At 40.2% G+C, this 25,777-nt stretch overlaps 1 protein-coding gene and 1 long non-coding RNA gene across 2 annotated transcripts; one reads left to right on the top strand and one right to left on the bottom strand.

The window, feature by feature from the left end:
* Positions 1-1,848: 1,848 nt before the first annotated feature.
* Positions 1,849-17,111, bottom strand: anln2 (anillin, actin binding protein 2; the record flags this gene model as incomplete). The annotated part of the gene is made up of 23 exons (XM_083973331.1): positions 17,071-17,111; positions 16,357-16,448; positions 16,042-16,185; positions 15,595-15,687; positions 14,377-14,555; positions 13,940-14,032; positions 11,529-11,607; positions 8,530-8,855; positions 8,326-8,420; positions 8,021-8,150; positions 7,676-7,811; positions 6,932-7,114; positions 6,624-6,750; positions 6,410-6,458; positions 5,707-5,760; positions 5,586-5,618; positions 5,462-5,486; positions 5,152-5,261; positions 4,696-4,749; positions 3,404-3,490; positions 3,071-3,178; positions 2,832-2,980; positions 1,849-2,014 (listed from the first exon to the last, which is right to left on the bottom strand). The coding sequence occupies exons 2-23, from the start codon at positions 16,445-16,447 to the stop codon at positions 1,849-1,851; spliced, it is 2,511 nt and encodes an 836-aa protein (XP_083829457.1). The 5' UTR covers position 16,448; positions 17,071-17,111.
* Positions 17,112-22,368: 5,257 nt separating this feature from the next.
* Positions 22,369-23,113, top strand: LOC310987520. The gene is made up of 3 exons (XR_014595449.1): positions 22,369-22,524; positions 22,610-22,736; positions 22,899-23,113. It is a non-coding gene; the product is annotated as an uncharacterized lncRNA (long non-coding RNA).
* The last annotated feature ends 2,664 nt before the right edge of the window (positions 23,114-25,777 follow it).

Genomic DNA, 25,777 nt, shown 5'->3' with positions numbered 1-25,777 from the left:
GCCACAAATAGATTCTGCTTTTTTTTTTCTTGTGTCTTGTGTAGGACCTACTACTCATCTTCTCTGTGACCAAATAACACTGGTAGGTGATTAGAGACAGGGTCAATAAGGATATTTTGGACATAGGAAAACTTCCCAGAACTTGGAGAATGTGGCCAGTTCAATAAACTGGAGATCAAGCCAGTAAAGAAAATATATTATAGAGATGCAGAGGACTACCACAAGGGCAGTGTACCGGTATACTGCTGGAAAATACATTTTGATGTCTCACAGGGGGATTAACGTCCATTAGCAACAACATCTACTTCAACTGAAACTGCTGCCACAAATCAGCCATGGCCGTGAAGGGTGACAATCTGTTGGAAATCCACTGTACTGTACCACCACCGAGCGTAAGAAGGCTCAAACAGCTGCTGCTCTGTCGGCCCATTCAACACAGCTGTGTCCAGAAAGCAGAACCAAGTGCTGCCCTCCCCTCTGTTGTTGTCATCACCTTGAGCTCCATAACATCCAGCGGCACCTCCACCCAGAGAGGCTCTGGGACGAACAGGATGTCTAATTCTGGACTACTTCCTGTCTGACATTCCTGACCTGAGCTGACTTCCTGCCAGACTCTCTCAGGCTCGATACATATAGAATAGAGGATCTATGGCTCAGCCACCTAAACCTCTACATTCTTCTATACACCACTATAAATGAGCACACATACATCCGTTTTAAAATAACTTTCTCTCACTTAAATTTTCCACAGAGATTCCTTTACACTAGAAATTAGACCTATTGACAGTTTTGTAGCCATTTCATTCCATTCATTTTATTTGTACCTTCCATAAGTGCATAGAGAGCTCACATGAATAACATTTATAACAATATGATGTTGACACACAGAAAAGGACAGGACATCAGACAGAACAGACTACATTCATCGTAGCAGCATCCCTGCAGTCCCCTCCTTTACGGATTTGTGGATTACATATATAATATTGGTTTACATATGTAAATATACAGCTTTATATATGTGCAGTTACACAAATCATGTGCTGAGTGAACACTTCAGGGCACTGAGAAGGAAGTAAAACCCCCGAGACACCATTGACACATTGTGCCAACAGGAGGAACAGATACAGATTTTGACCGGACAAAGAATCCCTTTAGATTTCTTTTAAGAGGCGCAAACACTGTCTAACTGTCTAATGACTAAGAGAGGCTCCCACTCCCACTCCAACTTCAATTACTTCAATACTCTAATCATTTGTAGTGTCCCCGGCCATTTCAAACACATTCTTATATCAGTTTAGTAGAGTTAACGATTTCTTTCCCCCTCAATATTATTAGTGTTTCTATATAAATTTGTTTATCCTTCCAGTTTAAATGATACAAAATTACAATATGAACGTAATAAAGTAATAATAAAGTAAATTATTTGAAAAATAAGAGATACAAGAGATGTTTCGCCATAGCTAATGAAAGTGACCAAATAATATTGCCAGCACAGGCTAAAGCAGCTGATTGCCAATTAAAAAAAGAAAAGAAAAAGGAAACAAAACAAACAGAAGAAAACATAAAAAACTTGATTTCCACAAAAATCATGATAAAGGAAAAAAGAAAAATGTAAATGGCAATTGTAACTTAGCAAATAAAAGTGACGACTAACGGTTCTGATTAGATTCAAATTAAAAGAAATAAACAGAAACATCTCCCAAAGATAAATCAATATTAGATACATTTAACCTGGTTATACGTTTATAATATGGCCGGTTCATTTCCACCTAAAGCCTGACGTCAGCTCATCTTACACACTAAAGCTGCATCAGGACGCCTTCATGATCCCAGGTCCTAGTTACGTAGTTACAGTATGCTCTCTCTCAGGTTCCCACTGCTCACTGTGTGTGACTGCTGACTTTCTGTTTGGGTCGCCGATGTTCGGTTCCATGTGTGAAAGTCCAAAAGAGCTTGGCTGAGTTTCTCCATCCAGTCCAGTCTGTCCTGTTTGGTGTCGGCTGAAAACCAACACCTGAACAAGAAAGAGGAGGGACGGCCATCAGTTTGTTTAGCGAGGAACATTTGAACAAAATGTAAGTCACAGTCTGTAACCTCAGCCTGCAGCGCTCTCTGATTAGCAACAGTAACAAAGGTGGCGTTAGGTGATGCCATTTAATTTCATGGGATCATGGGAGTTGTCCTCATGAACTCAGCAAAACTTGATCTACATCAATAGTATTTCTTCGTCATAGTGTCATTATGGTATTCACATTATTGCGCTATTGCAAACTTTCCCCAAATCTATCAACTCAATTTCAAGCTTCTGTCAGGAAACCACAACACTGACACATCATATGATGTCATTGACAGGTAACAAATGACACATTACCGTGGTTAAAATCACTGATTCCTGTGGCTTGAGATTTGATTTTGGGAGAATGTAAACAATGTGAATGAACAACTCAACCATGTAGACCGTAGATGAGGTAATTTTTTTTTTACATCTTAATATGAAAAGGTTGCAGATTATAACTTTCAACTTGTTTCTAAACAAATCTCGAGCCACAACCCAACTAGTGTCGTCACAGAAGGCGTTTCCCCATCAGCTGTCAAAAAATTAAACACCCACTGTGACATAAGTAGCTGGGTGTAGTACTTACAGTAAATAAGAGTGGTGATTGTATTTACAGTACATTTTATATTTTAACAGATGAAATGTTTTATTTTGCATCGGCCAAAATGGGGCTCTGGGTGTACGATTCACACCCAAACACATCCCAGACTAACAGGCATGTTTGAGGCTGGCTCATCCTCCACTCTGCAGACTACCTGGCTTTATTCCAACTTACTTCGTCAAGGCTTCCTGGCCGTCGTCCTGCTGCTGATGAGGGATGTTGCTCACCAGCTCAAAGGTGAAAGGTCGAGCACACGAGTCCCTCTTGACAGGCCTGACACACTGACTGTGGGAGCCGGACAGGGAGATGCTGCCCTCTGCTTCCTGAGAGGTTCAAACGGGGGACAGAGTCAGACCGGCTGAGAGCAGCGTGATGACCTCATCTGCACATTTGACCGCGGCTGCTTTTCTTACCTTGGTTTCTTTGTCGTTGGGGTGGTTCCAGTAGCACATGTTGCAGCCCTCAAGGACAAAATATCGACGGTGCCACACCCCGTATCCACTGATCAACTCAAACATTGTCTGTGGGCAGATCCACAACAAGACAGTGAATCAAATTAAACCAACATGCAAATGATGCTAAAACACAGATTTAACTGGTTTCTGACACTGATACTATATTTTATTTTACCATATTTGATTTGTGGAAAAGTTACATTTCGATTAAAAGAGTTACATAAAGAATTTACTCTTAACATCTGTCGGAGTAAATGACACATATCTGTGATGCGTTGGTGAAAAACTGACCAGAAAGCCATGGTGCTGCACATTGGAGTGACTCTCGCTGCTCAACCTTAAGTAGATGTTGCCCTCTAGAGGAGAGAGAAACGGCACCTGCAGTTCAAGGAGGAAGAGGAGGGTAGACGCTGTCAAACTGGTCTGATGAGGAAGACGACGAGAAACAACAAGCAAAACTACATATTGAAGAATTTCCCTCCAACATGGTTTTCACTTGTTTTGAAAAGGAAACTGATCAGATGTGTTTAGAACTTAGCTCATTCATTTCTGTTAGATAAGTGTCATTATGAGTAGGTATCACTGTGGTGCTAACTGCATCTTGGAGGGAAATCCTACATCCCATTTCAACATATAACTCACACACAAAACAAACTACAGGGAAAATAAGGTTGACACGACTATCTTTCCAGATGTTATGTAACCCAACACTGAATGATAAAAGACCTAGGGATGTCCTGACCTGATCTCAAAGATTGGCATTTTGCGAGAGCTGCGTTCAATACTTCAGCAGCTAAAAAATCACTAAAAACACTGAACTGAAGTAGGCAAGTTCATGAAACTTAGGCAGAGGCTGCACCAAGGCAGCAACCAAAAGAAGAGCAATTTCCTTGAGACAAGAAGCCAAAACCAGTACAGAGTGGGCTGAATCACTTTGGATGATGTTAACATGAAAACTGGCAGAGAACAGTACACCCTCAACTCTCAACACTACAGTTCAGATACTGTCCTACCAGTGTTCAACAACAAGGTATCTGACAGACCTTTGAGGTCTTTTATGAGGTGACGTTTGGCTTTGGCACAGATTTTTGTCTATGGTTGGCCTCACTACAATTGATTGATTCACATTTGATATAAAACCAATAATTAAATAATATCAAAATATCTAGATTTTTCTTGGTACACTGATGAGCTACTCAATTGTCAAGCATATACATTGGATTGAGTCGAGTCATTTAGTGGAAACGTGCACTGAGCGAAGGATCAGATTGGTAGAAACTCAACATATAATGACGTGGATCAGGGACATCTCTAGAAAGAACATAGTAGAGAAAAGTAAAATGTTTGTACGTGCACATTGTTTCATGCATACACATATTAGCTGTCCATCAGAAAGTACATTTCTTAACAAATGTACCGACTGGAGTCAAAATATTAGCATAATGAATTTTAGAGATTAGATAGGTCTGTACGACCGACATCATGAGTCTGAGGTTAGTTTCTGTGAGGGGGCAGAGAAGAGTGTGAGGGGTGAAGTGGGGTGAAGGGGTGAGTGGGTGACAGTGTGGAGGAAAGAGTGAAACCTTTTCCTGAAATTCATCTCCCAGGAGCCTCCTGATCTTTCCTTCAAGTTTCATCTGAGTGGAGGAAGCGAGACAGAGGGAGGGGAGACAGACACGTTACATCACCAGTGAACCCACCCGTGTGCAGAAAGTGCAACAGAACACAAAGACCAAAAATGCACAGAGGGGAGGGGGATGGGGCAGAGCCTGGTGGCAGTGGATGTGGGCCATGTTTTCCCCCTCTGAATGTTGACACTCAATAAACAAGTTTCCACAAAAGCATTCTGGCCTGCAAGTTATCAACACTTTATCTTTTCCATGCTTGAGCTGCTCAACAATGCTGCTTTCTTTTTAGAACTTTGCTAAATACATGGTTCACACATAATCCTGGAGCCCAGAGTGTGATATGTAATTCTTGAGGATACCAGTTATGGTATGAGCAGCTCTTCACACCAATACCTGACAATTAAAAATTACCTTATCCAGAGGGAACTTGCTGTGTCCCAGTGAGGCAAGGCTGATCTTATGAGAGCCCACTAGACAGAAGTTACTGGAGCGGCGGGTGTTAAGAGCAGGGAGAGCAGCGGCTGATGAAGACACACACACAATCAAACTTCATGAGCATGAATAAAATGCTGCCAATCCTCTTTGGTACGAGGTAGAATTGCCTCTACATCAGATTGATATTTAGTTTGTATTGCAGATTATAAAAACAATTACTAGTACATGTAGCTTCTATTCTACAGTTACTCAAGTGTGTGAAATATCAACTGAAATAAAAACTCACTCGTCAGACTGTTATTGGATCTCTGCTGAAACAAAACAAAAAAAGGTTTTCGATGACATGGAAGTGCAAGGTGTCAAAAAAAAAAAAAAATTGCATATTGTTCGGGCTTGAAACAAACACTTACTGTGATGGTGCTCAGAAGCTTTCTTGGTGTGACCTGAATATGTGAATACGCCTCAGTGAGTTAGACTGTCATTGATAAGTAGACATTTGGCTTATTATTTGCGAGAACGGTACCAACTTACCCGCGACTTGGTGGTGGCCCGATCCATGCTAGAGCTGGTAGCTGAGGTGTGGGACTAGACGAAAACAGGTAAATAAAACAGGATTAGTCACATACTTTGGTGCAGTTAATGGAGATCTCTTTCAATATATTATATTGTTTTTGTCTAAAACTGGATGGAACATGCATCTCTATGCCTCCCTGTCTTGAAGGGAATTGCATATCCATTTATTTATTTACAAAGCCCTTGATGAAAAACTGCTGTCATATCTTAGATCCATGTAAGTCTATTCTATTGGTCCACATTAGACCAGGACTAGTGGCTAGCTCGTGCTTTGCATCCTTCAAGTTCTCACTTCTTTTGGTGTCTTTACACTGTCCACATGAACTCACTACAAAGCACTTAAAAAATGAATTCATTGGTTTCTCTTGGTCATTTTAGGTTTTTGATCTCTGGCCTTTTGACTATGGCTTTTATTTGCATTAATTCTTGTAATTATGTTATTTATTTACTGTATTTAAATCTATGTTTTAATTGTTCTTTTTAAATTGTATTTTGTATTTACTTCTTGCTAAATGAACAATATGAACTTGTAAATGTCAATTTGTGATTGAGAGAGAAAAAAAGCTGGATCCTGGGGCTTTGAATAATTCACTTTTCTATTAATTAATATGTAACTGTAGTTTTACCCTCAGCAAATAAAAAGACCAATGCTGTGTCTCACCAGACTGTAGACTTCCACATCAATTTCAAAGGTTGAGCGAATATCCTCCCTGAAATATAACAGCAACAAGATTATATCAACATCTTCAATTTCCATTGTTTTCATGTAAGGTGACCTTGAGAGTCTTGAAAGGTACCTTTAAATAAAATTAATCAAATCAACAAATTTTTATCATATAAAATAACAACAGATTGGATGTGAAACGGCAGCTTACAGTGTGACAGTTGTAGGGAAGGAGATGGTGTCTCCATTCTTAGCGTCAGCAGCTGTGGCCAGAGGAGTGGCGATGATGTTGCAGGGTCCGTAACGGATCAGGATGAAAAAGTAGTGGCTTGGCCGACCTGAACGGGGACATGCAAAGTTATTTTAATGTGGATGTCAACCACCATGTTTGTGTTCATTAAGACCTGATTTTTTAGAATAGAGCCTGTTTTTTATTGCAGTCATACACAAGCATCCATAATTTTAACAGCACTATGACACTATTAAAAAAAGAAAAGAAATGTTTTCTTGCTGTGTTACCTGCACGGCTGTGTGAGGAGCAGACAAATTCCACCTTAAGAGGGAGCTGGATGTTTGTGATGCCGACAGTGCCTCTGCAGGGCTGCTGGGAAACGTATTCCTTGTCCTCTCCTGCTGCGGCCTCCAAGTTCCTCTCCTCCCTCAGTCTGGACACCTCTGCCAGCAGTGCAGAGCGTTTCTCACCTGGAACAGACAGTAAATCACACACACTTGTTTCATCATTACAAGGTATACAGAGTTTCAATTATAACATGCTCCAAGTTTCCATTAGGTTTCGACAAAATTCTTGTGTATGTTCAGAACACGCCACAGGATGTCTCTAGTGAGTTATGCAGGATTTCTCAAATGCATTTTCAGTTATTAGCAAATACGATTAACATTAAGATATTAACAAGCTTTAAACAACATTTCATAAGTGCAGTCAAATGTTGATGAGACAATTTGGTAGAAACTGAAGTTGTTCAAGATGACATCATTGTCTCCAAAGTTCCCTGACACTGGTTTTAAATCTGAAATACTGTCAAATAGGTACAGTACTCAGTTGTCTTGACTGTTGAAATGTTTGATGATCAAAATGTGTTTATCTTTAACTAAAGATTCTGTTTATATATTTTATCAACAAAAAAAAGAAAAAAAAACAAACACAAATGCAGCTGCAGCTTCAGTACCAACAGAATAATATGAACATGGTGTCCTGTCTTTGGTTCACGCAGGTGAGGTATTAAAGCAAAAAGGTGGACCTACAGGAGACCAGCAGTAGTTTTTCAGCCTCAGCCTCCTCCAGTGAGCCTCGTCCATGCTCCTCATCAGTACAGCAGCTCAGAGCCTGCAGCGTCTGGTTGATCACATTCTGCAGCTTCCCTGCTTCTTCATTAAGAGCCTGGACAGACACAGTACGACACCAAGCATCATGGGTAAAGGAAGCTTTGCAGACGTTTTAATTCAATCAAACAGTTTCAGCACACAGGACAGACTAGATTTTCATTTGACTGAGTAGTAAAGCTGGTGTTTTGCAGTGTGAAAATCAGGGTTAGTAATGACTGTGAACATGAAAATGTGTTGTTCTCTAATAATAAAAAAAGGCCTCACCGCAATTTTCTCCTTCATGTTGACAGACTGCTGAGGTTGTGACTTCTCTAGAGCTCGTCTCTGAAGCCCGGGGGTGACACTCTGGATGTTGGGCAGCTTATTCTGCCTCTGTGTTCTGTAGGCATCCACACTGCCAACAACCAACATCAAATCATAGTTATAGTGTAATATGTACTCAACATATAACCAACCAAATGAAATGATGAACTTGTCTTGGACATTTTGCCATTTGAGGTGTTTCAGAATATATCTCAAATACTGGAAATTCAATTTTTTGTATGCAAGTCAAAAGATAATGAATTCACCTGTATAGAGGAGCAGAGTCAACAGGAGGGGTGGTGGTCTCTTCAGGAGTCAGGAGCAGAGATGGAGGATTTGATTCCAGGCTTGCTGCCAGCCGCTGATGGTGAAATATGAAACATGAAACAACAAATATTTTTCTGTCTTTCTCAGTGACACTGAGGGAAGTTGTGTATGTAGCCAACTGTGATACAGTAACTTCATCTTACCAGAGGTGTCACCACAGCCTCTACAGACTTGCTGAGTGGAGAGAGGATGCCACTTGGAGGGAAAGTGAGCAGCTCATCTCCATTGCTCTCATCATGCTCCTCTTTGGCTTCTACCTCTTCTTCACTTTTCTCCTTCTCCGACTCCGTGTCCATCTTATCTTTGTCTCCGATGCAAACGCCAATACCACTGTCGCGATCCTCCGTGTCATCATCATCATCACCCCTCCCCTCTTCCTCCATCCTTCCAGCGTATTCCAGCACCTCCTCGAACATCCGATCAATAATTTCAGAGGTGTTGGTCTCATCATGAGAGCTCAGTTCAGTATCTGAAGAAAGAAAAATGTACTAAATCACTTTCAGATGCAAATAAAGACATTTATACAACAGATTGCTGACTAATGAGTTTCAAGAAAACTATTAAAAAGTAAACTCATTGACGTTTGAGACATACATGTCTTATGCTGTATGTCCTGACCTTTGTCCCTTTAAGTGTCCCTGTGCGAAATCAACTGTGTATTTGAGATGCCATATTGGCCTATTTAGATATTTTCTGACTGAATTTCCAACATGCATAGGCATGTCTATTGTGGGAACATTGCCATCTACTGGAAGGAGATGATGGGTGGCTGACCAGCAAAAACCTGCTCTTCAGTCAGTGACACAGAATGCGTTTTAAGAGAGCAGCATGTGCACATTTACTGTCTGTTATGCAGAAGCACAGAGAGATAAAATGCACTTTGATACAGGGACATCACAGCCTGACTGGAGTTCCTTTGTGACATGTGTGTTGTATAAAATTGTCATGTGCCATGCACGTGTTTCTTACTGCCCGCTATAGTTTGGAGTTTCATGACAAACTGAGATTTTATAACTTCACTTCATCATGCAAGAGAACCGTTTCTTATTCTATGATGTGCCATTACTTTCTTGCAGAGCTGTGTGGAGAGTGTTGATTCACTCAGCCCGTCTTGGAGTGCACAGAGCTGCTGTATGACTTTGTCAGGACTGAGTTCCCTGGCCAGTCACAATATATGATCAAATGACCACAAATATGAGAGAATCAATGCGCTAAGGGACCTCTTAAGAGAATGAGAGACTGTGACTGGTTACTTTTCTCCCACTGTTAAGTTGGCAAAAAGCAAAACAAAACATGGATAGGCCCTGAATGCAGTTGTGCAACTCACTAAAATAGAGCGTATAATCTAAAATAGTGTTAACAGACATTGATAGAAGATTTTGATAATATCCAGGCAAGCACAAAATAAACATAGTTTGTTAGTGTGCAGCATGGAGAAACAGATTCAAGTCGGCAGTCACCCTGTGATATCATCAACATGCTGCTCTTCATGTAAACCCAGAGACTGCTGTGCCCCTAATGTGCTCGCCCTGTCCTCAGGTTTTCCCAGTCAGCCCAAGTGATCACACATAAATCTTGCTGATCTCACCTGACATACTTGTCTCTGTCCTGGAGTCCACAGAGACACTGGCCTCAGACAGGGATGAGTTATTGATTAGCTCAGGCTCCAGGACAAAAGTGACTTTCTTCAAGCTCTCTCCTGCCTCTGCTTTGCGAGTTTTCTCTGGCTGTCCATCACCCTGCCTTTCATCTACTGCTTCTTGCTCTGCTCCATCCGTCTCCAACAGGCACACTGATGCCTGGACCTCTGTCTGACTCGGAGCTGGATCCTCTGTATCCATGTCTACTGGCTCGGCATAATCGTCTGTTGCCTGTGACTGGGCTTCATCTTCACTGTGAACCTCCATATATTCTGTCTGTGTTTCTCTCAGAGGCTGCGATACATCTGCTAGAGGAGATGCCTCCGTTTGTGTCACTATGCTATTTGGGCCTGTTGAGTTTGACTCATCGTCCACATCGTCTTCTCTTACACTGGTTGCCTGGATGTCTTTTGATCGTTGACATGCATCATCATCATTAGTACATCCTTTTGTGTCTGGTCTTGTTGTAACAGTATCATCATCTGCTTTAGCTGGTTCCTCACTACGGTCTTCAGAGAACTCCATGTTCTCTTGGTCTCTGTTTAAAGTAGCCTGGTCTTTCACAGATTCCTCATCTGCTCTAGGTTTCTCATCTTCCTGCAGTTCAGAGGAACCTGCAGTCTCACCCAAACAACATTCACCATCCTGGACATAAGAGTGATCGCTGCCTCCTTTCTCTTTGTCCCCTGTAGATGACTCGAACCGTCCTTCTTCCTCTTCATCACCCTCCTGTCCTTCAGCCATGACAGACTTGTCCTCTTTGCGCACCTTGTACTGAGGATATCTCCACGACAATAGCTCTTCATCTGTCGAAGGCTCAATCTCCTCTTCAGCATATGAAGAAGCATCGATCTGTTCATCTTCTCCAAATGAAAACACATCTGACCTGCTATGTTCAATTTCTTTGGAAACATTACCCATTTCCATCTCATCTCGTTGCCCTGATTCTAGTTGTGTTTGTTCGACACCTGACACATTCTCATCCTCAAAGACAGATGTTTTGGACACACTCTGAACCTCACTAAAGGACAACTTGAGTACAGTCTGAGACTCTGATTCTTGGGAGCCCGACCGCTCTTCTTCATTTCCAAATAAAGGCTTGTGGTCTTTCTCCTTCCCAAGTTCTTGAGTATTTTGATTCTTCCATTCAATTTGCAGCTGCACGTCACTGGAGCTTTCCAGCGCTACAGCTGCTGCTGGGCCGTCAGACTCACAAGGTGCCCTTTCACCTGTTGAAAGATTAGTCTCACATCTTAACACTAGGTGCCTGAGCACCATAGTTGATGTACTATAGAGCACGCCACGTACTACTACCAAGTAAGCCAAAATCACTTACGACACAACTGTTAAGGCTTTACTGTGTATGTAGCCTCTGTATCAAAATGGTTGGACATCAATACTGACTGTACATCAGTTCACACCAATCTTACATCGGACACATTTGTACATAACAAAGTGAAGTCTGTCCTCTTCATTATGAACCCAGTCAGGGAAAGTCTTACCTGCTGTATTTACAGGTGGCTTCTCTGCAGTTGTAGGAACTTCAGTGAAGCTGCCATCTTTCATATCTGCACTATCATCCTGAAAGTGAGTGGAAATAAGTGGAAGAGAGAGAGAGAGAGAGAGAGCTGTAGATTATTGCAAATATCTACTGTAAGAAATAAACAAAACTGCTGTGATTATGAGGGTTATTCAAAATGCATTATTATAAAAAAAAAAAAAAAATACCAGAACTCAAAGCTATAAGGCAAATACACTAGGACACATCTATACAGTGCCATCTGACTGAAGGAGGATTTTCCATTAATTCTTGAAGATAATTTAGTTTGCCCTCATGTGTATCTGTCCAATCACAATCACCTAAATTCTGGGCTGAATCTGTCACATAGTTAACTCAGTGGGTCTCATTCATGAAACGTGAGCAGCACGGATTTGTGTGTAAACCCTGAGCAGCGCAAATTTACGTGGATTTCCGCATCCATCAATCTTTTAGTAGTGCTGATTTTTTCGTAGCTACTCACGAAATCTACACCTGCTCCGGACTGTGTGTAGCGCTTGTGTAAATGTAGGAATGCAAATAAATACTGCTTGTCACTGTTGAAAATTAAAATTTTAATCCGTATTACTCTCTCTCATGTTCAAAATACGCCGACACCTTTGAAACACGTAATTTAAACATGACAAACAATTAGAAATATTTGGAGAGAGAGACGTTTTAGGGATCGGACACGCACAAACACGTCAAGGCTCCATCTAATGATGATAATAATCTGATATAAAACCGGAAAAAACTTTTTTGTGTTGCTACAGTACACGCTCGGTGGACGCACACTTCACCCTGCACAGTAGCGCAGTCAGCACCAGTTTGGATGGACGGCTGGTGCTTCTGTAACAATATAACCTGCCTATATAACTTCATGTGTTGATACAACCATGTTCCTCTACAGCTGAGGCTGTGAAGAGCCTCCTCCTCCCGTCGCTGCTGTAGCTCTGTAGTTGTTTTTTTCATGTTTCATATCGAACTATTCTGGCTTTACTTATTAAACGGTTCTGTAATAAACCAAGGATACTTAATTCACTAAATCTGTTACTTCCCTCCAGCCTTTGACCTGTCCCAGTCACACCACTACTAACAGAAGAGAATTAAACATTTTTTCTGGACTCCACTTCACCCAAAATGACTTCGATCCGTGATCTCTCTCTTTTTTCTCTCTCCCTCTTTCCTTGTTTGCGTCATGGCCGCAGGTGAGCAGGATGCACCTACCTCCTAATATGGTGGTCAGGATCTCCTTATGGCTATTCATGTATGGAGATCTATGCTAATTGCTGATCACCGGGGCGTGTTGTTAGTTTACGATGGGTTGGCATTCATCATCTTACACACGTGCTTACGATCAAATCTGAGTTTCCCGCACCGTTCATGAATCTGGAGTAGAGTTTTAGTAACGTGAGCTTTTATGTGCAAATCTACACACAGATTTACTCACGTTTTAATGAATGAGACCCAGTGTGTGTAAACTGTCCTGTAGACTACATGGATATTGTAAGGATAATCACACTGAAACTTAATCAAAATGTGTAAAAAAAAAAAAAAAAAACATGTCTGAGGAACAGTCTAACACCTCATAAAGACGGCATCACTAGTGTACAAGTGCGACAAGTGAGACAATGATCCTGTATTTGTTCAGTGAACAGCTCACCTCACCAAAATCATACCATAACCATCGACTTAAAAAGATGCACCATATAAGAAGTGAACCTAATTCCTCGGATGACTAGTAGAGAACGTGAATAGGGAAATGCTGTCTAATCCAGTGTTTCAGATGCAGTTTCCCCGATCCCATCCAGTTTGATTCTTCTCTATGCCCAAGTGAATAAATAACGTCCTTCAAGTATGCCCATGTGCACAAAGTGAGCAGACCGTGAAAATTATTATTATTATTTTTTAAATCACCGACTCACATCCCATGGCTGAGTGGGAGGCCAATGAACTCTCACTCTAGATCTAGGGATCCAGGAGCGAGATGAGGAGCCAGGAGGGGTCCTTCCCTGCTAATGTTTACACAAGCAGGCGCGTGATAAATCTTAAACAAACTAGAAGAGAGTCCACTAAACATTAAAAATGAAAATGACATGTTAAAATACAAATTATTAGTCATCTGCAAACTCTATAAGGAAACACCGCACTGGCCAAAGTATTGCAGAATCCCTAACTGTGATCTAATGCACAAATTAAATAAATAAATTCAACACAGAGGATTGTGGGAGATTCACAAGTTTATCATGGTTGATTGACAGTTTAGGAGCTAAGAAAATCAAACATATTACCATTAATATTTCTGAAAATTCAGTGTGACATGACAAAACTGACAGCCATGCTGAAAACATACTGAAATGAAAATCACAAACCCACCTCAGATAATGAGGGATCAGAGCTGCTCCTTTTTAACCAGGCGTTCTCACTGATTGGTTGAAACTGCAACTGGGTCAACTCCTGCTCCCGTTCCTGAGTCAGGAAACCACATGTCATGTGTCACCTCTTTAGGTAATCTTTATAAGTTCATGATATAAACAGTACAAATTCATTCATTTTTAGATCAATATTGTTACTACTAGTTTTATTTTAAAGTGATTTTAACAGTCAAAGATTATTTCATTTATGAATATTTCATAATTATAAAAGATTTAGTTCCCAAACATTTCAGTTTGCTTATCTGTCCAAGTATGAGTACTACAAATACCTTACGTAACCAGCTGCAGAGGTGACAATCTGCTTTTTGTTTGCAGTTAAAGGGTTAAAACACTCTTTTCATCTGAAAACATTTTAGAGTGGACATAGACCAAACCAACCTGGCGAATGCGAGAGGCCTGCTTGGAACTGGGGGTTGTGGTGCCCTGGAGTTTCTGATGAATGTCAGATACAAAGTTGGAACGGGATCGAGGGCAGAGGTCAACAGGGCCCGGCGCGGGGCCAGCATTCAAGAGAGGGGCTTTAAACCGCTCCATTCTCTGGTTGAATTCATCCCCACCTGGAGGGAAAAAAGTGTATGGATTTCCAGACTTTAGTACAATTGTGATAGTATCATCCTGATGTTCTTTTATCAAAATGTCTGCTATCAAATTCTGACCTATTATCATTCCCTACATTTACAGCTAAATGGGTGTGTACAACTACTTTACACAATCTAGCTAGGAGATTATTAGTGAATTTTCAGACATAAAATGCACTTGGGAACCGGATGCAATGAGCTTCCTGAGAATATTACACTAGTAATGACAGTTGATATAATCTACCAATATCCATGCTGTATAAACTGAGCAAGTGTGTCAGAACTAGGGATGGTCTGGGTATGGACTTCAAATTACTTCCCTTGTTAATTCTCTTCATCTGTCCAGTATACATACTGAATAACATCTCCTTGAAATCGAAAGGTAAAAGTCAACACAAATTAAGTATATTAAGCAATGTGTTTCGTTTGAATTAGTTAACTGAATTAATATGATCGAAATAAGTCCCTATCACTCACTCATTCATCCTTTCTCCTCCCCCCTCCTTATGCAGAGAGAAGACAGACTGGTTTGGAAGTGGCACACATGGTTCAAATTGTGCTTCAAGTACTGTTAAAATGCCCGCAGTCCTATTACAAAGCCAGGGCTGGTTTAGAACTGGGTATTGCACAAAAGTAGAATAAAGAAATCCAGGATAATTGAGCAAGCGCGGCTTGACCTAGTCTGATCGGTGCATCCTGGCTTAATTGGTTGCACTAACGCAGAGCCAGGCTGAGGAGCAGCGGCTTGGTCAAGCCAGGTGGAACTTATTCTCTCGTAAAGCTCAGCGAGAGCGCAGCCCCTCTCTGGATAAACATATCCAGTGTAGTACAGGTTTTCACATTTGCTCACTAATATTCAATTGCGCAAGTAAAAATTGTTAACACTGTACCGAGTTCCACCTATCAAAGCTTCCATGTCTGTGCAATGCACGTTGTTTTGAAACTTAAATAGAAAAGTGGCACTGCAGCCAACAGAAATGTCTGATCTTTTTAAATGTGTATTCCTATGCATGCTTACTGAGGAGATGCTCTTTGAAGCCCTTGTCATGGATGATGGCTGACGGACCATCAGCCCCAGGATCTGACAGGCACCTCTGAGCCAGTGGAGCTCCTATAAAATACAATACAAACATACAAACAAACAAAAACTGTGATATTGACTTGACACAGATTACTTGGCTACCATGACATATCACCACCTGGAGCTGTAAATATTTACCCTTTCTTGAGTACCAGTTTATCAGTGCCATGTAGCTGGGACTGCAGTTATCTAAAGCAGTAGCCCTTCACTAAACCTTGACAAAGGTTTAAGAGGAGAGCTGATTTTAAAGTCAGTAATTGGCTCAGAGTTTTGTGTTATAGTTCCAGCTGGTTTTAATGTTTAGTCGCCCTTGTCTATATAAAGAAAACTAGCAGGAGAAAACATTAGAATGACTACTTCAACATCACAGTACGTTGGTATTACCCTCTCTTCGCTGGGTGAGCTGCTGCACTCGGGAGCGGACTGAGGGAACTATTGGTGTGTCTGGCTTTGAGGTGGATGGTTTCGGGCTGCGGTTCTCCTGACCAGCTGCCTCCAGACGCCTTCTCTTCTGGCCATCATTCACTTCTGAAATGTAAACAAGAAAAATGAATAGAGACATTATCACAACATTAATCACAAATATAAATAACTGAAATAATGTCACTTGCAAATATGCCACGAATATTGTGTATTTTATAAAGGTGTGATGAACCTTACAATCGATATTGATGAACAAAGACAAATAGATAAACAAACCTGCTGATGAGAAGACATTGTCTTCAGAATCGGACAGAGGGGCTCTCTGTCTCTTCATGCCGACGCCAGGACTTTCCTCACCAGCTTCCATACTGTGACATTACAGGGTGGAAAGGATTTGGTAAGATGTCAGCTCGGACTATTATTAACAGCAACAGTCAAACAAGGGTCTGGTGTCTTGACAGGTAACACCTGCTTACGGGTCATTTCTCATGGACCCACTTTGCCATGGAAGTTATTTGGTTAAAATCACGACGCTAGCTCTCACACACGTTTATATGGACGGAGGGAACAGCAAAATTTCACTAAATAGCGTCAGCAGTGTTGCAGGTGTAATGAAACGTGACAACGCCCCAGTGTTTCACTCAACGTACATTCATTTATTCTATCTGCGCTAAGACAGCTAAATCAACACATAAAACACCCATGTCAGTAGAAAGAATAATTAGGCTAATGGGCATTGACAACGCGCCACTTGACTGTGAATTAAAAGTTGCATAAGCTAGCTATATCGGCTAGTTAGCGACACAAACTTTAGAGCCAACTCTATCCAGCTCAATTCAGGCCAGACGTTAGCCTAACTTAGCTCAGGGAGGACAGCTAACTTTAGCCGCATCTCGAAAGCACGCGCCAAAGTTAGAGGCGCCGACGAAACCTGCAAAGAAAGTCTTTCGTTGTCTTACCTGAAAAGAAGTGTGAATGAATCTAACTTACACTTTGTAAAGCAGGTCAACGTTAACTGCCGGGATGCAAGAAAACAAACCTCCTTTCAGCTTCAGTCTCCTCCTCCAACTTCGAATTTCAGCGGGTCCTCTGACGTCAGCGGAAGCTTCTTCCTCTGGGGCTGGCGGTGAGCAGTTTTTAAGTGCATTACCGCCACCACCTGGCCGCCACCTGGCCGCCCCCTGGCCGCCACCGCTGAAATGGAGGGTTTGTCTAATTCAAATTTTGGAAAGTAGAAAGTAAAAAACAAAAACAAAAACAACAACATCAAAATGATCATCTTTTTGAGCTGCACTTATCTAGTTTGTTTAAACATCTGATAATGACTCACTTTTTTGCTGAGGGCAAAATATCAGTTTTTCCTACCAAAAGTAAAAAATTGCCCCCCCGCACTTAAAGTGTTATAAAATTGCTTTGGATAAAGATATTGGAAATGTGTTACTTCCAGTTTGTAGAGATAGGAGTCAGCTTCAATTTGATATGAAACTTGACAGTCTTTGATGAGTGATGTTAACTGGGCAACATTATATTCACAAAAGTGGGTTTGTTTTGGTCGGGGTTGGTTGGCACACTCATGTCGGGGTTGGTTGGCACACACAAACCAACCCCAACATGCAGTATACATATATTAAATGTGATTAAACATAATTTCATACAATTCAGTGCACTGAGTGCAAGAAATGGGCACATGACTTATGCAGTGAAATGGGCCACAAAGCCTACATATGCCAATACTGTATTTCCAATGATTCTATATAGGCCTAAATGTAAATAGTCTATCCACCCCACACAGCAAATCTAAAACACTGTGAGATAGAAAGAAATACAAATACAAAGAGGTGATATGCTATATTTAAGAATAAATTCTATGTTCATTGAATATTTTCTCTTTAAAAAAAAAAAGAAAAGCTCAAATCATTTACTGTTTGATGTTCTGTGTACGTGTTATCTTGTTCGTGGCCTTAAATGCCCTGTTTTAGTGTTATACATGCTATCTTCTTAAATTTGAATATATTAGAATTAAATTTCCAATTTATTATTATATTGGTTGCTTCATCCATTCTTTTTTACATTGTGCCAACCAACCCCATGAAGTGTGCCAACCAACCCTGTGTCGGGGCTGGTTGGCACAAGTGCGCAGTATGATTTTATTCATAAATACATTTATTTTAGAATATAACTGTGGACATTGAAATGTGTTTAGTTAAAGCTGACACCTTAACCTTTCATTTAATGCTGGTTTGAATATTCTCACATAAATGATGCCAGAGTGCTATGGCAAAGAGTGAAAAGTGTGCCAACCAACCCCGGTCTCCCCTACAGTTTAATACTGTCAGTTTTTGTCTTCCGACTACACCCACAATGCTGTCAATTCAACTTATTCAGGAACAGGGACCAACACCATAGTGAATAGTAGTAGGCTACACTCTGTAGTGTACTGCTGTGCCCTGTGAATGTTTCATAGATTGAATTGAACTTTTGAATTAAGCATTCTTAATTTTAGCGCACAACAAGCGCTTTTACTTGAAACAAGTCGGCTTATGTTGAAATAAACCCTTAATCACATTGTAAAGGAAACTGTTTGCACTTTGAAGATACATTCACAATCAAATTAAAAATATACCCTGATGAGGAAAGATGGAAATAACAAATAATTTTTAAAGCAAGATGATTCTTATTTCTAGATCTAAGATTTGAAGTCTTGACAATGATCATTTGCAGTGTGAAACCATGACACATAGATGATTATCAGTGGGGGAAGAGGAACAGGTCAGCAGACATGATGCACCTCAAACCATGTAGCCTAGCTGTTTGAATATGGTGTAATGTTTAGTGTGACCATTGTGTGAGTAAGAAAACAAAGCAGCATAAGATTCTTCACAATTCCATTAAAATATTACATTTTTAAATTCCACTTGCCACAAATGTCTTCAAGATATCAGCAAATGTCATGTTTGGTAAACAGTCACCCAATACCACTCGAAGTTTCTTCTGATGTCTCAGAATCAGAAACCACAGTAAACAGGATGTTCAGCTGTTAAAATTAACACTTCAGTCATTTACATCTCTCTTTCGACATTCAGTCGATGGATTTAAAAAAAAAAGGTGACATATGTTATGTGCACAAGTGTATAACAGGGTTCAGCATCTAGGTTCAACCATGTGTTATTTTATTGGGGCCTCACAGTTTTGAGTTGTTTCTCTGTTTTAAGACAATGTCAATATTAGTGAGGGTTACATAATCTTTTATACACAGTAAATAAGACGCAGCCTACTGTAGATATGTGACTGAACCTTTTATAATAAACAGAGGCCTGGCCACGTTCTAAAAGTACAGTTTTTGCAGCTGGGTGCACCGGCTGTGCTCCCAGAGTTAAATGTCAGGAGAGACGCTGTTTTAGGGTTCACATGAACTTTGTAAAAACATTGTTGTGACCTCATTAATCTTTTCTTTTTTTTTTTAAAACCACAAATCAATTTAAAATCTTTTTTTTTAAAGCCACGACTCAAGATGTCACATATAAATTGTTCGTATTTTCTTTCTTTGACTCTAAGTGGAGATGACCATGAGGAGGTGACTTGTCTTTGAAACTTGTCTTTTCTTCTAACATCAGTAAAATACATGCAATGTACTGTATGCTTCATAGAGTTTAAATTAAGCTCTATACTATGTCATAGGCCATAACAAACTCATTGCATTTCACTGTCAGCCTTTTTGTCAAGATGGTGATCATGAGGAAATTGATGGGGCTGCACGGAAATGATCTAAATAGGTCACGGCTAGCTCTGTCTGGGTTTAGGTACACAACTGAAAATAGGTGTGATAAGATCTTGTGAACATTATGCTTTCTCCATGACATTATGTGCATATAGACATGCACAGATGGAGAACCCCCGCCCCACTCGTGATAAATTAGTTCTGTAGTTTTCCCTCACGGAGGTTGGTGGTTTTTTTTTTCTTTATTAAGAATCTTGACGACATCTGAGGAGTAGGAGTTGGAGCAATTATAGCACTGTATAACTATAGCCTAGTTATAAACACTCATAAATGATCATTTATGATGCATTATAAATCTAGTTATAATGTGTTATAATTGGCTTATAAACGTGTATAACTATCATTATAAACATTCATAAATTAACATAACACATCATAGAGCATTTTATAATGGCTTATAAGGTCAAGTATTATAATAGAGTTATAATGCTCTATAATGTGCTATGCTTATTGTTATAAAGTCTTATGAGTGTTTATAATGATAGTTATTCACGTTTATAAGCCAATTATAACACATTATAACTAGATTTATAATACATTATCAACGTGGGCATTGTCAGCAAGTTACTAACAATTATAACGTATTATATAATACCTGAACTCATGAAGTCATGATAAAATGCTTTAGTGTGTTATGATTATTGTTATAAAGCATTATGATCATTGTGTGAGTGGTTATAACTATAGTTATACAGTGTAATAACTGCATTATAACGCAGTAAATGAATGAATGAATGAATGAATGAATGAATGAATGAATGAATGAATGAATGAATTTTTTATTTTCGTGTCATGCCACCACTGACACAAGACACAATAACAAATACAAAAACAAAGACTAAACAGTCCTTCCTGTTGGTGTTACCTGCCACACAGGTGTGACTTTCAGTTCTCAACTATATATCGCTCTTCGTCTCATTGCCCAAGCCTTTTCAAGAAATAAAGAAAATGCAAAAATATTCAAATGAAAAATATGTTTTAGCTTCTCAGCATCGTCCAACCACACAAATTCATTATTTGGATCTACTTTACTAAACAATTTTTGTCTTATGGAGTCATAAAAAGGACAGTAGAGAACACAATGCATTTCATTCTCCATTCTCTTGGATGTCACATAAATTACAAATTCTATGGTCTTCTGCTGTGCCAACATATCTGCCTGTCTCGATATGAAGACCAAGAATACCGGCTCTCAATTGAGCACACAGGGATCTTTTCTTTTTAGACAAATTATAAAAAACATAGTTTTCTGGGCCAAATACCTGTTTTATTTCACAGTAAGTATGCAGCTTTGGTTTACCCCAAATATCTAATGCCCATCTATCTTTACTTTGTTGAAAAATCATTTATTTTAATACATTAATCTCCACTTTCTCTTTGTTATAATAATGGTCTTCATATCCAGCTCTCAGCAAGATGTCATATATGTCCCTATCCCAAGCCCCATTGGTCAGAGTGTCCCACTCAAACATTTTTCTTGCAATCCTGTTATATACACTCCACCGTACCTCACTGGGTTCCCAGCCCATATCTCCCATCAAAGCTAGTGTTGGTGTGAATTTATGTACACCAAGAAAATACCGCATGGCTCTATTTTGCACAGCCTCACATTTAGTAAAAGTATGGTTATAATGCGTTATAGTGATAGGCATCAAATAAAGTGTTACCGTTGGGTTTAATTCTATGTGATTCAACTGTTTAAACACTTTCAGCACCCGGTTACTCGCTCTGCTGTGGGCAACATTAAAATGCCGGGTCACAGGTTAGCCCAGATTCCTTCCATTTGAATTTTGTACCATGTTAATGTGCTTTCCTCTTCTTCTATTCTTTTTCAGATTATTAGAATCAAATTATGTATGTATGTATGTATAACTGATGTCTGTTGCCACACAGTACTATGTGCTGGCACTATGCTGTGCCGAAAGCAAATTCTGCCGACTTGTTGTGCAGTCCTTAATAAATGAATTGAATTGAATTATTATTATTATGAATGAATAAATGAATGATGATGATGATGATTATTGTTGTTGTTGTATCATTACTTGTTTATTATTATTTATTATTTTGATGCTTCTTTCTTCTTGCTGTATGCCTTCTGTCTCTGTTTTCTCTGTGGGAAAATGTCCGAAGTATGAGAAGCGTGATGGTGAAAACTATCACACAGCGGGTGTTTTTTTCTAAACAGGAAATTGACCTGGAGGCCTGCAGCATGTCAGCTGTCTTGTTCTGTCGGTGACATCATGTCTATACGCAACCTGAGTAGGCTATTATGTAAATGTGTCATCTCATCTCATTCTCATTGTGTGTTGTCTGTACTTTCCAAGATATTAAGATAATTGCTGAACAGATTGTTCCATTGTTTTTATATTTAGATCACAAAATGTTTAGACCCAAAATGTCAACTGTGTAAACTGCGTTTTCACTGGAACGTTCCTCCTGAGACTTGGACGGAAACTGTGGAGGTGGTAGTGGAGGTGAAGAGGTGGGGGCGTTTCATTCCTACAATGGACAGGATATATATTGGACACAGAGCTGAGAGTTGATCACAACAGGGAGGAACAAAGACAAACTGCATCATCATCGTCACCTCTTCACTGCCAGCACCATGAAGATTTGTTGCTTGACTTTGGGGCTTCTGCTGCTGCTCTCTGTCTGCGATGCCATGCGTGAGTGCTCTCTGTTCCTTATCATCATCATCACATCTTTGCTCAGAGGTGTTATGTATTGACTTCTTCTATTGATCTTTCACAGCCAGAGCACTGCGATTTGAGACGAATCCTGGAAACTGCTGCTTCGACTTTCACGAGAAACCATTACCACCAAACCGTGTAGCCAGTATAACCAAGACCCACCAACTCTGCCGGAAGCAGGGATTCATGTAAGTTCTTCTACTGAATCTTTCTTGTGCCTTAATTATTAAATAATCAATAGAACAATACGCAGCCTTTGACTTTCAGCTTTCATCACAAGACCACAGCGTTAAAAACTTGAGCAATAGAAGGTGGATGTTATATTTATTATTTTTTATTGTTTTTTTCAGAATCCAGACTGTTAAAGGGAAGAAGATTTGCTGCAGTTCGACACCATGGGCTGAAGACATGTACAACACGTTTCATGGCGATAAAGGCAGCGGACAGCAGCACTGAGGATCTTATTACTTATTGTCTAATACCTAAATGGATGCCTGCTTTTGCACACTTGAATGTATACATACAAAATCTTTGTATTCAAATAAAATGCTTGTACAGTAACAAACTCTGTTGGTGGCTGTGTGTGTCTTCTGAGCAGGGTTACAATTTCTACCTTTAACAAATGATCAAACATGGAATAATCAAAGACTATCGAATTTAATTTTTAACCAGTCAAGGTTGGTACACCATGTCAAAGTGTGGTATACTAGGAAACAAAAGTATTATAGAATAATAAACCTATGGTTAAGGTTGCAGAGCAGACACAAGAACTCTGTTCATACTTTGATCTTTTGCCATTCAGAGAGGACAGCCAACCTTTAACTTACCACCACAAGAGGTTGCAACTCAACAACTTCCTTCCTTGTCAAGTCCTGAAGAGTGTGTTACATAGTGCTGCTTTGAATCATGCACGAGACTTGCTGGTAATCGATGTGCTGCTGGTGAGGTTTCAGTTTCTGTGTTGTGTCCTATTTGTATTGTACGAATGCAGTGGTGTCAATTATGTGGAATATGATTCATAAAACTGTGCTTTTTTGAACATTTTGCTCTCTATTACGAGTGGAGAAAGAGTATTGGTGCTATAGTCTTTAGTGGTGCTTGTGGAACAATCAAATGATCTGCAGCAGTCCCAGGAGTGATCTTCTGCACAGTGACACCGCAAACTGTTTTCTTGTTGTGATAAAATCAGTGAGGTTTCTTTGCAAGCCAAGGCGACTCAGCTCCTCGGTGACATGCATGTTAATCTCACACGATATATTTCCTATGCTCTGTATTTTCCTTTTACCTCAACATCAGCAAAACCTCTATCTGCTCCGATAGCACAAAGTATTGCTGTTCTAATCAACCACATGCGAAAACTTGCATGTGTGTGGCTTCACGGATCACTTCACGGGATCAGGCAGACAACAGGAACTGCAAAATTCTGATCTTAGATTATAAGTGTGATTAGATTATAGAGATATGATCAGTTTACAGTACATTTATCACGTACAGACACAATCAAGCTCATGTATTATGGTCTACACATTTATCATGTACAAAATACAGGGATTTAAAAAGCTTTATGCATGTAGTACTGTATGTGTTAAGTTCAAGAAAGAGAGCACATACTTTCAGCATTGGTGAATTTTGACAATTTAAAAAGCAGCCATCCTAACCAACAAACTGCACAGTAATACATAAAGACAGACTCACATGACAGAGAAACAGTGTTTTATATACCATTAGACATAGTATTTTAGTTACTGTAAGTTACGAGGTAAATGCCACAATACTGCAAAAGAGCTGTGTTGGTGTTACAGCTGGTGTCAGAGATTGTGTTAACAGTGATGGTGTTTTCTTCCTGAGTGAGACTTGCCAGTGTTGTGCCCGTGTGAATAGCTGATTTTGAAAAAAGTGTTTTGTTGGTGAGAAAGAGTTTTGGGGGTGAGAGTAACTGTTCAGCTGAGTTGGCAATGCAGACTGTGAAGAGTTTTGAAAAAGTAGCGTCAGTATTAAAGCAGAAGTAAGCGGAATGTTTGTGTTAATATAAGTCTTAAAGGTTTACAGAAAAGAAAATTGAATTTGAGCCCACTCTGGAACATAAAATGAATGTAATAACTCATATTTCAGACGATGTAGGCCAAACTTTGTGCAAAATTCTATTTTTGAGTAAATCCGGGATGAAAGTGTGTATATTTTTTTTTCGCATTGGATAATGCAGGCGCACGGATTATACGTCAGCCTGTACACGATTCATCAGCCACTGATATTGGATCCGTCATCCGTCATTCAAACGTCTGAGACACGCACACACACATGGAGCTCGGGCTCGCCCCAAGCTTTGAATATCCCGCCCGCTCGATAACGACCAATCAAATTCGTTTTCCTTACTCGGGTAAACTCGTGTTGCAGCTCGTGACAACTCGGCGCGACAAACAGGACAAACGGCCATTTCTGTACACCTTTAAATAGTTCTATCTTCCGACAACAATCACTTCTATAGAGTGTTTGGTCTGAAACACGGGTCTTTCAGTCACTCTGCTCTGCTCTGAGCCGAGGAGAAAACTTTCCTTGTATCCTACAACCTTTATCCAATGAGGAGAGAGAACGGCATAAAGGGCTGTGTGTGCAGCCAAGGGATGCGCGTGAATCGGCTGACAGGAAGTTAGCCAAAACGACCGGATCGCTTACTTCTGCTTTAACCAATGCTTGTTGGCAAACTGAAAAAAACTGGAATTATTGTTTTCTAGGACAATGAGCTACATCAATATTCATATAATAATAATAATTATAATCATAATCATAATACATTTACTGTAATTTAGAGGTGCCTTTCATGACACCCAAGGTCACCTTACAGAGTATAAAAATCATAAACATCATTAAAAACAAAACATTGTGGAAAAAAGTGTCCAGTTATAGATTGTATGTGAGTTTGAACAGGTGAGTTTTGAGTTGTGACTTGAAGGTTGTGATGGTATCTGACTGTCTTATGTGTGGGGGGAGGGAGTTCCAGAGCCTGGGTGCTGAACAGCTGAATGATCGGGCACCCATGGTGGTCCAAATAGTCCAGCAGAGGTTGAGCAGAGGGAGCGGGGGGGGGGGGGGGGGTGTATTCTTGAAGGAGGTGGCAGAGGTAAGTGGGGGCGTGTGAATGAGAGGGTGTTGTCCAGGATGACGCCGAGGCTCTTGACTTGGGGGGAGAAGGATACAGGGAATCCGTCGATGATGATGGGTGCAGCTGGGG

Source organism: Trachurus trachurus, assembly GCF_905171665.1.
Source record: "Trachurus trachurus genome assembly, chromosome: 6".
Classification (NCBI taxonomy): Eukaryota; Metazoa; Chordata; class Actinopteri; order Carangiformes; family Carangidae; genus Trachurus; species Trachurus trachurus.
This window is presented reverse-complemented; position numbering and strand designations above follow the sequence as displayed.